Source organism: Pinus tabuliformis, chromosome 4_1 (assembly GCF_031772625.1).
Source record: "Pinus tabuliformis cultivar Carrire ecotype Pingquan chromosome 4_1, CPIR1, whole genome shotgun sequence".
NCBI classification, from domain to species: domain Eukaryota; kingdom Viridiplantae; phylum Streptophyta; class Pinopsida; order Pinales; family Pinaceae; genus Pinus; species Pinus tabuliformis.
This window is the reverse complement of record NC_142303.1, coordinates 236,520,979-236,535,317: the sequence shown is the minus strand read 5'-3', so window position 1 is coordinate 236,535,317 and position 14,339 is coordinate 236,520,979. Positions and strand designations below refer to the sequence as shown.

At 33.3% G+C, this 14,339-nt stretch overlaps 1 protein-coding gene across 1 annotated transcript; it reads left to right on the top strand.

Moving 5' to 3' along the window:
- The first annotated feature begins 1,361 nt into the window (after positions 1 to 1,361).
- On the top strand, positions 1,362 to 3,639 carry LOC149175120 (pectinesterase-like). The gene is made up of 2 exons (XM_089419522.1): positions 1,362 to 2,483; positions 2,680 to 3,639. The coding sequence occupies exons 1-2, from the start codon at positions 1,508 to 1,510 to the stop codon at positions 3,363 to 3,365; spliced, it is 1,662 nt and encodes a 553-aa protein (XP_089275648.1). The 5' UTR covers positions 1,362 to 1,507; the 3' UTR covers positions 3,366 to 3,639.
- Positions 3,640 to 14,339: the final 10,700 nt, after the last annotated feature.

Sequence of the window (14,339 nt, the reverse complement as noted above, 5' to 3'; positions counted from 1 at the left end):
GAGGAACTCATTAGGTTTACTAAACTAGATTCCTTTGAACCTAGAGGTTCAAAATTTTAAAAAGAAGGGGAAGATGATGCACTGTGACTCCATAAATGTGTGGAGATTCATTGGATCCCCGCAACTAGAGCTTAGTTTAGATTAGGGAATAAATCATGAAAGTTAGGGGATTTGTCAAGGGGGAAAAGCAGTAGAACATTGTAACTGCTTTTGGGGCGAGATTGAGGGGTTTTTTAAGGAAGAAAATGGGTTTTTATGGTCAGGGGATGGGCCTATTTTTGTAGGAGATCTGAAACACTTGGATCATTGAAGAGGAACTCAATAGGTTTACTAAATTGGATTCCTTTGAACCTAGAGGTTCATAATTTTAAAAAGAAGGGGAAGATGATGCACTATGACTCCATAAATGTGTGGAGATTCATTGGATGCCCGCAACTAGAGTTTACTTTAGATTAGGGAATAAATCCTGAAAGTTAGGGGATTTGTCAAAGGGGGAACCAAAGCAAAGGGTTTTTTAAGGAAGAGGGGATGGGCTTGTTTTTGTAGGAGATCTGAATGTTTTTTTTTTAGTATATTGGTAATTTCTTTGGGAGTCTACACTTATAGGTTGGAAAATTGCTAGTAAAACATAACTGTTAATAAACCTATAATAGTCTTGTCCTCCTCTCTATAAACAAAGTCACAACTGGAAAGATTTGAACCTTAAATCTCTCAAATCTTTAAAATTTCACATTACTTCTATCACCAATTAAGATACCCTATAAAACTTGGCTAACTATCTTTTCACCCTATCATTAAATATTATTTTATTCTCATCCCTGCTATTAGCGGATGGTGAACATGGTGAATGATGATTAACATTGGCCACTGAATATAATTTCGTATTTCGATGACATATTTCTAGTAACGGGAATGCAATTCAATTTTCGTGTTTTAATAATGGGCTACTGTTTCGATAACATGCTTCTAGTAACGGGAATCCAATTCCACTCTCGTGTTTTAATAATGCGATCCTGTTTCGATAACATGCTTCTAGAAACGGGAATCCAATTCCACTTTCGTGTTTTAATCATACACTTCTAGTGAAGGAATCCAGACGATTAAGTCTATATCTACGTGTAGACATGACAGCAATTCCGCGTCTTCTGAATTATTTATTATGGTTTCGGCAATGTTTCCGAACTTCTTTTGGAAGTACGATGAAGGCGGCGGCCAACCTTTTCGTCGGTAGCACAAGAGCGGTGCTTTACAGTTTGTAAAGTCGTTCGAACTCCTTTTCCTTGACATTTCCAAGTCTGGATTTTGCAAACTATAAACAACGGAACACGTTGTGCTTTCCAATACATCTAATCATTGAACGATCTCGGCTCGAAATTTCCCACCGTCGACGCCGCGTTACAAACGTTGAGCGACTGAGGTCATATTATATATATGTGTGAGACTCAGAGAGTGAGACACAGCAGTCTAGCGATTCAGTGAAGTTAAAAGTAGACAAGTGCATTCGGCAATGGCCTTTAGCTTTAGGCATACGCTTACGGCTTTGGTTTTCTTTATCATATGTCTTAAGTTCGTTAAAATTGAGAGCAATGAACAGCCGCACTCCATTTCTGTGAAATCTGCCTGCGACGCGACGTTGGATCCAACATTCTGTGTTTCCACAATGTCGAGCCTGTTACCGGGATCGTTGCAGGCAACTTCCGCAGATCTCGCCAGGACATCTATCAGGCTGAGCGTTATCGAAGCACAGAAAGAGCTTCAAACAATTTCTCGTCTGGGATGGGGGGCCTTCAAGGGAACACAACTTGATGCTCTTGAAGATTGTATGCAGTTGAACGATCTAACGTTGGACCACCTGAGCAAGTCTCAGACAAATGTTGCTGCTGATACTTTGAAATGGAGGCAGGCAGTTGACATTCAGACTTGGCTTAGCGCAACTCTTACTAATCAGGCTACCTGCGTCGAAAGTCTCCAGGAGGCCAGCGGAAACCTGCAAAACATACTGAGTAAGAGTGTTCTTGATGTGTCGCGAGTCGTGAGCAATTCTTTGGCTCTTGTCAAAAATATTCCTGTCATTGGCAAAGATTCCAATAAGCCTCCTGTACACAGCCGACGCCTGTTCTCCAATCCAACGAGTCATGGGCGTCACAATCAAGCTGATGTAGATAATGAATTCCCTTCATGGTTGTCTGCTTCAGACAGAAGGAGACTTCTTCAGACCTCCGAGGCAGCCGACAATGTTGTTACGGTGGCTCAGGACGGAAGTGGTAATTATACCACAATTACTGACGCGCTGAATGCTGCCCCAAACAATAGTTTAGATAGATATGTTATACATATTACAAAGGGAGTGTACCAGGAATATGTTGAGGTGCCCAAACACAAAACAAATATCATGCTGGTGGGAGATGGCATAAATGCCACTGTGATCACCGGTAATAGAAGCGTTGTGGACGGATGGACTACCTACCGATCTGCAACAGTCGGTAAGCTGCTTTACTCGTTTCTTTATGTGGTTAATTTGTTATTTTTCCTTTGTCGATGAAAGCATGTTCGTATGACCCTGGCAATCCAATTTTGAATTTCAATTTAGCACGGGGATGGGTTATTCTAATTTTGTTTCAACGAATCTATATCTTTCTTGTCTTGTCGCCCTCATACCGAAAATGATTGTTATTACAGCTGTAGTTGGGCAAAGCTTTCTCGCTCGCGATATCACTTTCGAGAACACGGCGGGCCCAGAGAAGCATCAGGCTGTCGCTCTCCGCGTTGCCTCGGATCTATCAGCATTCTACCGCTGCAGCTTCAAAGGTTACCAAGATACTCTTTACGCACATTCTCTTCGACAATTTTACCGGGAATGTGAGATTTATGGCACAGTTGATTTTATCTTCGGCAACGCTGCAGCTGTGTTTCAAAACTGCAATCTGCTGGCTAGGAAACCGATGGATAATCAAAAGAATTGCTTCACGGCTCAAGGAAGAGATGACCCAAATCAAAACACCGGAATCTCTATACAAAATTGCACCGTCTCTGCTGCGCCTGATCTCGCTCCGGTGAAGAGCTCTTTCCAGACATTCTTGGGGAGGCCATGGAAAAATTACTCTCGCACAGTTTATATGAAGTCATATATGGATGATGTCGTCGATCCTGCAGGTTGGCTAGAATGGTCGGGGGACTTTGGCTTGACCACGCTGTATTATGGCGAATATATGAATTCGGGACCGGGGGCAGGGACTTCAGGGCGAGTTCAATGGCCTGGCTACCATACCATGAACATTTCTAATGCTCAAAATTTCACTGTGGCTAATTTCATCGCTGGTGATGCCTGGATACAGGCAGTGCCCTTCAATATAGGCCTAGATTAAAAAACAAAAGTGACAGGAAAGAGAGGGCTAAAGAGTCCGTATATATTGTTTTGTGTATTCGTGTCGTTTACATAATTGTTTCGCCAAACCCCTTAATTACATTTATTCCTTGCTAATGTAAGTGTAGCATTCGATTACAATGCACGATATGTAATCGGCATTCTGGCCTTTAATGGGGCACAAATTCAAGTCTATCGATACTTTCTTTACCTTGGCTGAGACCTTTTCGTGTCTTTCCCTGACCTGTGTGATGCCAAAATTGATTCGACACAATAATCGTCCAAAATCCATGGGAAATTTTTAATAACGTTTAAAAATATATTTGGTGAGGTTGAATCGCATGCGTATCTTTCCTTTTAGGTTTCTAATGATTGACTTCAACAATATTTATTTAATCTTTAAAAAGAAAATTAATAAATAATGGACATCCATTGGCTATCGATTCGGAAAATCCCAAAGACATAAAAGTGGTATAAAGTAGTATAAGAGGAAAAATTTCCAACGAAAGTGATTTTGTGGCACATTAAAATACATGAATTTCGCATTTACAATTAACCAATTATATTGTGTTTTTTTTTTGAAATTACATAATATAAATTTTTGGTCGAGGCTTTTGAAACCAACCAGCGTGGTTCATCATCAAGATCATGTGAAAAGAGAGCAATGTAGAGACATAATTTCAAGTAAAGACTATATTTGAACAATAATATTTAAATTATGATAGTAATTTATTAATATATTATAAACAAATATTATTTAGTAAGGGCTATATTAAACTAATAGTTTTTGAAAAAAAATTAAATAATCATATTATTTCATTAATTTATTAAAAATATTAATAAGTAACAGCTATATTAAATGACTAGTATTCAAATTAATTTATTAAAACCGAATATTACTAGTTTTCGAAATTAATATTTAAATAATGATATTAGTTTATTAATTTATTAAAAATATTAATATGTAACGACAATATTAAACGAATAGTTTTTGAAAAATAATATTTAAATTAATTTATTAGAATCAAATATTACTGTTTTAAAAAATAATATTTAAATTATGATATTAATTTATTACTTTATTGAAAACAAATATTAATAAGTAACCACTGTATTAAACAACTAAAAGACTTTGCTCAATTCATTATGGATCACAGAAACTTGAATACAAAAATTATATCTTTGTCAATCAATGTGTAAGTGTCTTAAAAAAGATTAAAAATATAATCATCTTATTATGATGTAATTATTTGATTATTACTAAAATAAAAATTTATAAAATTTTAAGAAAATGGATTATATATCAATAATCATTACCATTATTAACTTTTAAAATTCGGTCCATATATGTTATAACATATATGTATTAAAAACAAATTAATTATTTTAAATTATTAATATATAATAATATAAATGAAATGTTCAAACTAATATACAATAAAGTTTTATGAAATTATAAGCTATAACAAAGTTGCATAGTTCTTGTTGTTTAGTTTAATTATTGAAATTTGAAAGGTATGAATAGAATCTCACATTTAAACGAAAGGTTTGAAGCGCTTATGTACTAAGTAAATGTGAAAGGGGTTATAAAAGGCTTCAAAGGCCTATGTAATAAGTAAATGTGAAAGGGGATGCTTTTCATATGGAAAAGGAAAAACTAACTTTTTTCTAAGAACAATAGTTCTAAAACTTTATAGTATTTAAATCATTGTATTACTTAACTAATTTTGTTGAATTGTAGGCATTAAATTATGTAAATTCTAAACTTTTATGACTTTCATAATAAACTTTATTTGGCTATATTAAGTTTTTATAAATTTTTATGAGGACAACAAAGTTAGGATTTTAGCTGGATTGGATTTAATGAATAATAATTGCTCTCCATGAGTACTAAATTGATTTCAAAGAGAATTTATGCATTTATTACAAAATTCAAAATAATAGTTTACTAATTTAATCATATACATGTGAGAGATAATTATGTTATAGTTATGATGTTGATCAATATATTATTCAACTTGTTCAACATATGTAATGCATTAAGATATTTCTTAATTATGATATATTCAAAAAATTATTAGAATTAAATTAATATTTTATAAATATAAATTTATATTAATATTAAAAATATTCTTTTATTTTTTAATATTAAATTATTATTTATAATATAATAAAAATATAAATTAAATGAATATTTATAACAAAATTTAATATATATTAATTCAATTTTAAATAACAATGAAATAAAACCAAACCATGACCTATTAATTTTAATTCATATTATATAATGAATTAATGAAAAATGAAATTTAAACTTGTAGGGTTCCATATAATTATATAAGATTCATATTCAGATTCAAATTAACAAAGCTAAAATAAATTTTAGAGTTCCATACAATTATATAAAACTCATATTCAAATTCAAATTAACAAAGCTAAAATAAATTTGATATATTCGTTGAATCTACAAAATTTAGGATAGATGATTTATTATATAAAATAGCTTCTAGTTTTTTTGTGGATTTCGCGTTAATGTTGCCGAGTACCAAATTGCAAAAATATCATATCATGCATGCAATACCTACAGAGATTACACTAAAAATTGCCACCATTCTAATAACGGCGGATTCTGTCATGAAACATAACTGTGTGCGCTGGAGGCTAAACTTAACGTACAATTAAATAATTTTAAGAATCAGTATACATTTCCTAAGATTGCTTGAAATAAATTAAACAGTATGAAGAAAAGGTGAGGTTATAAACTGACGAGGCGGACAGTAAAAACTTCGCGTTTTTGCTGACTAAAAACTTATTTATGAATTCACAAGTTGCACGAAAAAGTATTAACTAGGTCAGTTTAAACCACGTTTAAAATTCAATTAACTATTCTCTTCTAGATAAAGGAGTTGTATTCGAATGCGTCGTATCTTATAGGGCAAGAGCTAACCAGTCTGTCATAGGGCATTAAATGTCCGGTTATATGTAGGCTGGATAATCAGATAAATAAGAAATGGATGTGTGTGTTATTGGGTTATCCAGCCTGCATATAACCAGTCATTTAATGCCATATGACAAGCTGGTTAGGTCCAGCCATATATATGGTGCCTGATACCCATTCAAATTCATATAGGGTTTTTGCGCGCGTGTTATCGGGTTATCCAGCCTACATATAACCAGGCATTTAATGCCCTATGACAAGCTGGTTAGCTCCAGCCATATATATGGTACTTGATACCTATTCAAATTCATATAGAGTTTTTGACTGATTCAAAACTTATTATTTTGAATAAAAACCAAAAAAAAGCACAAATGTCTAGTAGTGAAAGATCATATATGATTACGTTGAACCAAGTTTCGATAAGGTCTGAAACGCACTACTGTTTTATTTTATTTTATATGAATTAATAGGCATGTTTTATTTTAGATGAACTAATAGCCAGTTTACGTTTTATTCAAAAAGCTGGGACGAGTAAAGAATTGCTGCCTGAAACTATAGAAAATTCTAGATTTGGTGTTTGGGTAGGTATTTGCAGTCCGCTCCTGTTATTGTTCACACAAGTATTTGAAACTCTAACACAAATCTACACTTTTTGGACAATTTTTTTTTAAGTGGTTAGAATTCATAATATTTAGTTGCAGTATATTTTTTCATTAATTAATTGGATTTGAGGTAGCAGCATTTCTTAGCATTGATTGCGGGGCTAAAACAAATCACACAGCCCAAGACAATATCAGATGCATAAATGTATCGGCCATTACTTAAATTGACAGATTGGGTAGATGATTAAAAGCATTTAACGAAATATATGCATTGGGTTGTATAGTCATCTTACTTGAATTAGGAGATTGGGTAGATGATTAAAAGTATTCAATTAAATACATGCATTGGGTTATACTTAGAAAAGTATTATAAATCAAATCAATAATGATTATATAATAAGTGAAATAAGTTTATGGCTAATAAAATTTATATTTAAAAAAATATTTTGATGTAAAAAAATATTTAAAAAAAATATATATATATATTTTAATGTTTATTTTGAAATTAATAATTTTTTTTTTATAAAAGAAATTTTTGACCAGCTTATTTTGACCTAACAAGTGTGGTTCAACTTTTAATCAATTTTATAATTAATTCGAATTCAAACACTTAATAAAATTATAAATTAATTAAAAATAATATGTAATAATATTTTATAAAATTACTAATATAATATATAAATATCCATATTATGTAACATTTAAGTTAAGAATTGGTGTGAGTTCATTACGATTATCCAGGAAAGAGCTTTGAATATCATTCAAAAGAGCCTCATCCATACGTTATTTTCCAATAGTCTACATTAGTTGCTCTAAGTGATTTTGTTGCACATTAAAAGACATGAAACTCATTGTACCATCAACACCTTATATCTTTTGTCCATTAATGTGTAAGCCTCTTAATAAGGATTAAGAATATAATCATTTTATTTTTCTGTATTTATTTGACTATTAGCAAAGTAAAAATGTATAATTTTTTTAAGAAAGTGGATTATGTATGAATAATTATTATTATTATTAATTAAAAAAATTAGAATTTTTTATGAATTTTTTTTTGTAACATATAAATTTATTAAAAACAATTAAATGAAGTTAAAATATTTATATATATAATTATATAAATTATAAGTTCAAGATAATATATAATAGAGTTTTATGAGATTATAAGATATAATATATATTCATATTATTAGTGTGAGTTTATTAAGATTATTGAGTATCATTTAAAAGATTTTTGTTCATAACTTGTTTCTGGTTGACAATCCCATCAACATTAGTTTTTTTAATCGGTTCTAATATTTTTGAATGGATGGATTTAGAGTCAAAATCTATTTTTCATGTACCTTTAGGAAAAATTATTTGCTATATCAATACTCTTACTTCTTGGAAATATGTCTTTATTGAAGGACAAATCTTGTTTCCACCTCACTGAAAATGCAGTGATTAGGTTATATGCACTGGGTGACTCCCTCGCAAAGGAACCTTTCATCAAAAAAAAGTAGGGAGGCATTTCCAACAATGTTCCCTGTTGTTGTTCTAACAAGGTCCATGTGGGTTTCCAACAAGGGCCCTTGTAGTTTAACACCAGTGTTAAAAACCCCTTGAAAAAGGAAAGTTTGACCCAAGGTGCATTGTCAAGATGTTGGATAAGTGGTAAACACTATAAAAGAACAGTACCATGTTGCAACGTGATTCCTTCCATTAACATTCTATATATATCTATTGATCACTTTTTCCATCTTGAGGAAAAAGTTAATGATGAAGGTAATGTTGTGGGGAACTCAAGGATTACCTTCATTTATTTTCATATCATACTCCTCTTTATTAAATAGTAGATAATATTTCTTCTTAAACTTATTGAATGGGATTGGAGAATGTTATGAAGCAAAACCCAGAATGATATTGAACATTAAAAAAGAAAAATTAGGTTGTGGGATAGCCAAATATTCATTAAGCACATCCCTGCATGTGAAAGTACTAGTTAGTGCCAAACTCATAAGATAAATGAATAAAAAATTGTTACTAGTATTTTTGCTCTTTTCCAATGCTGCATTTCCCAAAGAGACAAATATTGTGAGTTGCAAGGTTATCTAGCTTCTTATCTACCCAATTGTCATAGCTATATTTAGCTAACTATGTGTCTCCTCCATTTTTATATAGAGAGGACCTTTGAGTGTATATTTCATATAATATGAGTAATACATGAAAATATTTCATGGTATCACAACATGTATCTCTCACCTTCTAGCTATAGATTTGACAACATATTGATGTTCAAAAAGGAGTTTGATTTTAGGTCATGGCCAATTTGAGCATACATGTTTCAAGTCTTTGAAGATCATGGCCTAGTATCAGAATTTGATTATGTAGACATGTATATGCAGGTAAGAAATTTTCTTTGTTTAGCCTCCCTCATTGTGACTACACACCCACATTACACATAAACAATTATTTCATGTTACACAAACTTCAAATATTCAAACCCAACATAGGTCTTTGTTTTGATCGTATGCCTTTGCTTCTCTTTCTTGTTATTCTTGTATTCTTCCTAGGTTATCATCCTTGAACTAAATATCTTAGCTATTATTGTTACGTCTCGATTTTGGTCATGCAATTTTTTTTTACAAAAAAACTCATAGTTTTCCAAATCCCAAGCTTTGAGTTTTCATAGGGCATGGAGATTAAATGTACAAATGGATTGATGTTTCCATTTGGTGGCAAGATATTCTCGAAATGGTTAAACATTTTAAAATAATCTCATATTCTAGCTTAATCAGTATGAGATAGGTCTACAAAGGTTATTGGATGTGGATAACTCCTATGTTGGTGGTAAACATAAGACCCTTCATTACAATCATTTTATTATTTCTACTCATATTCAATTATATTTGTGTGAGTAGTCTCGGTCCCACGATCTTCGAGTTATCTTGCGATAATGTTTAAAGGAAAATATATTTTATTGTTGGAAAATTCCATCCACTTCTTGCACCATATCGTTTGTATATTGTCATAACAACCCCTTGTAGCTAATACAATAACTCTCTTGAAATTCCTCTTAGTACCTCAATCTTGAGGAAATCAAGGATCCCACCTAATCAAATAGCTCATAAGTCACCTTACAAGCTTGATAGGTTGTTACTTGGCTGAGAGCAATTATTTGTTGGCATTAAGAGCTTTGAGGAATATTTTTAAACCCCAATGGATTAATGTTTCTCATCCCAATGATATAGTGGACTAGTGAGGCCTAACCTAGTGATACAAGTGAACATATTTCTCAATTCATAGATATGGGCACTCAACAACTCCTTAGCCCAGTCAAATGATGCTCAGTGTAAAGGCCTTTACTCTAATTTTCCTTGTAATCTTGCTTTATTCATTGAGTGTAACACTCCACTGAGCCATAATGGAGTGATACATTACTCCTATGAGTTTCTAACCAATGAAACCTCCTTAAAAATTCTTTGCGAATTTACTATATGGCACCTTTCAATAATTGTATCACACTCCTTAACATTATTATAACAGTGCATCTCCCAATTAATCATTAAACAAGTAATATAGGGCCAAAATTTGGGTTTCAAACTCATATTTTTTCTCTTTTGGACCTTGTATTGCATCACTATGCAATAGTGGAGTGATGAAACTCATCATTGAGCCTTTATCCAATGATATAAAACTCCTCTAACCATCAATCCAATGAGACACTCTAGTTTTTGTGATCTAACACTTGTCTTCTGGCCTTGTTTGTCCACTGTATCATGTTACTAAGAGACAATGGAGCAATATATTGCTCCAATGAGAATAAAGGTAATGTTATACCAATCTCATCTCAATATTTATTGTCCTCTATCCTTGTCATGTTGTTATATCACCCTTCTTATGGATGATCGGGCGACACATCATCTCACTAAAGCCTAAGACAATGATACATTTCCTAACGAATAGTCAACCCAATGGCATAACATTCACATTTCGATTTTCTTTCACTCATGATATTTTTTATAGAGATTTTCTCTTTTATTTTTGACTTAAATACCAGTTAAAATAATGTTAAAATAGGAATTTATTGATGAAACTAATGCACTAAAGCTCATGTCACTATTTGAAATGACCCCATGTATAACTACCCCTTACAATATCTACCCAATTTCACCGACCTACTAGGGTAAACATGAGAGGAGGAGCTCCTATGATATGAATCAACCTCCTAGCTAAAATTAAGGAAGTGGAATTGACAAACTAGAACTTTACTGACCTTCCTCAGGAGCGAAACAACCACTTTAAGTGCCCAAACCCTGATTTAAATTTAATTTTTAGTGATTTGGAATCCCATTCACTTGCACAACAAGGAAATCCAATGATTGTAACCCTTCAATCACATGGAAATCCCTGCCTCCTAGTGACTGCAATATAGAATTCCCAGTTCTGTGCATGCGACCCCAAAATCTAAGCCACTTTTTTAGGGATAGGATCTAGGCCTCTACCCAAAACTTGATAGAACTTTCCAGAAGGATAAATGACACTAGGAAAAAGCTATTAACATAAAAATTAGATAAGAACTTGACCTAACCAGGCCTAAACATGAGAGAATTTTTGTCAAACACATTATGAACATGCAACTACATGTCATAAATGTATATATAAACATAGGGGTCTCATACTTATCTGAGAATCATCAAGAAGTTCTAATGCACTCTCATAATAACTTCAAAAATATCTATTAGGTCATGCATTCAATAACCATTCATTTACCAATCAAAATATGTTAAGATCCATAAACTAGAATCTGTTATGATGCTTATAACCAATGTATAACCATCAAAATAAAAATTATAGGACACCCATAAAATTTACATAATAACAAGTATAAATAATCATGAATTACATGAGGAAAAGAGATCTTATCAACATATGTGAAACCAACCAAGTCAATGACTTCCATGTACCACTCGACCATAGATTAGGATGAATCAAATCTCTCTTTCAACCAATCACCCCCATGCCACATTCCAAGAATGAATGTGGGATCTCATGGAATAAACCAAACAAAACCAAATCAGGGGTTCTGGAGGCCAAAACAGCTCAACACTCAACTAGTGATGCGACCTCACAGTTGGACACCACCAATCATCACCAGATCAGTCTCTAACTATGCAAAGCTTTAGAGAGTTTGTCCCAACCCAACTCAAGGACTAGTGAATCAACCCACAACTATCATATAGCTCCAGAATGTTAGTCCAACCAAGGCTCTAGGACTAGTAACTCAACCCACCAAGGGCTCTAAAGTGTTTTTCCAACCAGGGATTCTATGACAGTAGCTCATCCCAAGTTGTTCCAGGGCTTTGAGAGCGTTTTTCCAACTAAGGCTCCAGTAACTAATAACTCAAGCCACATCCGTAAGGAACATGAGCACCAATAAGAAAAAATCAAGTTGGAAATCACCAACACCATGGCTATCCAGGAAATGGAAAGGCTAGGAAAAGCCAAAGTCAATCTAGGTAATTATCAATTCCAATGATAGCTCATACTTAGAAAACCACATGCATATGACATGCATTCCAAAACTAGCAAGGAAATCATACATGCAACTTGATACCTGCAAAGTAATCCCAATATAGTTTTTGATCCCATTATCCTCTCTCATTTTCCTACCTTTCCTTTTACTTCTTTCTCCAAATCCAAAGTATGCCACAATCCTCCAAAAGTTCTCCAAGAAAACTCTAAGTGTGAAAGAGTATGAGAGAGAGAATAGAAGAGAGCTCCAAGCTAAATTGACAAAAGGTTTCACACACTGATAAAAGCTCTAGACTAATCCTCAAAAGCCTTTTTATCATTGACATTATGAACATGCAACTACATGTCATAAATTGCAAGTCGGTAGGCTACTGGTCCAATCCTACCAAGAATATTAAAAGGCCCGCAATACCAAGGTGCCAACTTGGCACATGATCCAATCCTCAAGGAGCTCTTATTGGGAATTATACGGAAGTACACCTATTCCTCGACCTAAAGATCCTTAAACACCATGAGATTATATGGATAACTCTTTTGTCTATCATGTGTTGCCTTTAGATTCTTCTTGATAACCAACATTTCTTGTTCCATCTTTGCCAACATGTCTATTCCAATCAATACTCTTTTCGTTGGATCACTCCAATTGATAGGAGTATTAAAACTCTACCCATAAAGTGCCTTAAAAAAACTCATCTTCAAATATTCCTAATACCCATTGTTATATGGAAACTCCACTACTGGAAGATAATCTTCCCACTTTCACTATTGATGCATGACATACATTCTCAACATGTCCTCAAGGATCCTATAGATCCTCTCTGTCTGTCCATCTGTCTATGGATTATAAGTTGTACTGAAGGCCAACTCTATCCCCAAACCTACAAATAACTCTTTCCAAATCCTGGAAGTGAACTTGGCTTCTCTGTCTGACACAATATTCTTCGGAACACCATGCAACCACACTATATCTCTGATGAATACCTATGCTACCTCAGTAGCTGAATTCGTTGGCTTCACTAGAATGACGTGTGCTACCTTTGTCAATCTATTAACCAAAACCATAATAGAATCATGTTATCTAGATGTATTTGGAAAACATGTAATGAAATCCATGGAAATGACCTCCCATTTCCACTCTGGAATCGATATATGCTGTAGTAATCCTTTTTTATGCTTACACTCTTATTTTACATGTTGACAATTCAAGCACCTTGCAACAAACTGTGCCACCTCTTTCTTCAAATTTGGCCAATGTTGAAACTTCTTAACTAATGTTTATTTTTCCTAATATCTCAATGACCTGAATATGTCTTGACATGAAATTCCTGCAGATAATCTTCTTGAGCTCGCTATTGTGTAACACATAGATTCTGTCCCCAAATCTAAAGAAACCATCTTCCGTGAGATGATAGTCTACAACTTGTTCACATGTACCCTACTATTGTAACCCATGCTTAAGCTGCTAATACCAATCATCCTATTGTCATTCTTGCAAGATCCGATCCTATAATTATATTCCATATGAACTCATAGATGCTAGGTGATTTAACTATACTCTTCTACTATGAGCATCTATAACCCTCTTCTCTTTACCCTTGATGTACCTGATATCAAATTCAAAATCACTGATTGTATCCAACCACCTAGCTTGGTTGGAATTTAAATTAGGTTGGTCAAATAAGTATCTAAATCCACTTTGATCACTCATCATGATGAACCTACTTCCAAGAAGATAATGTCTCCACATCTTCAATACGTGAATGATCGCTTCCAACTCAAGATCATGGGTCACATAATTTTTATCGTGTTCATTTAGTTTCCTTGATTCATAACACACTACATGTCCTTCCTACATCAAAACCCCACCACGTCCTCTCTTGCAAGCATCTATACATACCAAAAAATCTTTGTTCGGATCTAC

What these genes read in the sequence shown, in the direction of transcription:
- LOC149175120 (XM_089419522.1), top strand. Translation starts at nt 1,508, where the DNA reads ATGGCCTTTAGCTTTAGGCATACGCTTACGGCTTTGGTTTTCTTTATC. An exon ending in CTACCGATCTGCAACAGTCG is followed by an intron (nt 2,484 to 2,679) that starts GTAAGCTGCTTT and finishes TTGTTATTACAG; the next exon opens with CTGTAGTTGGGCAAAGCTTT.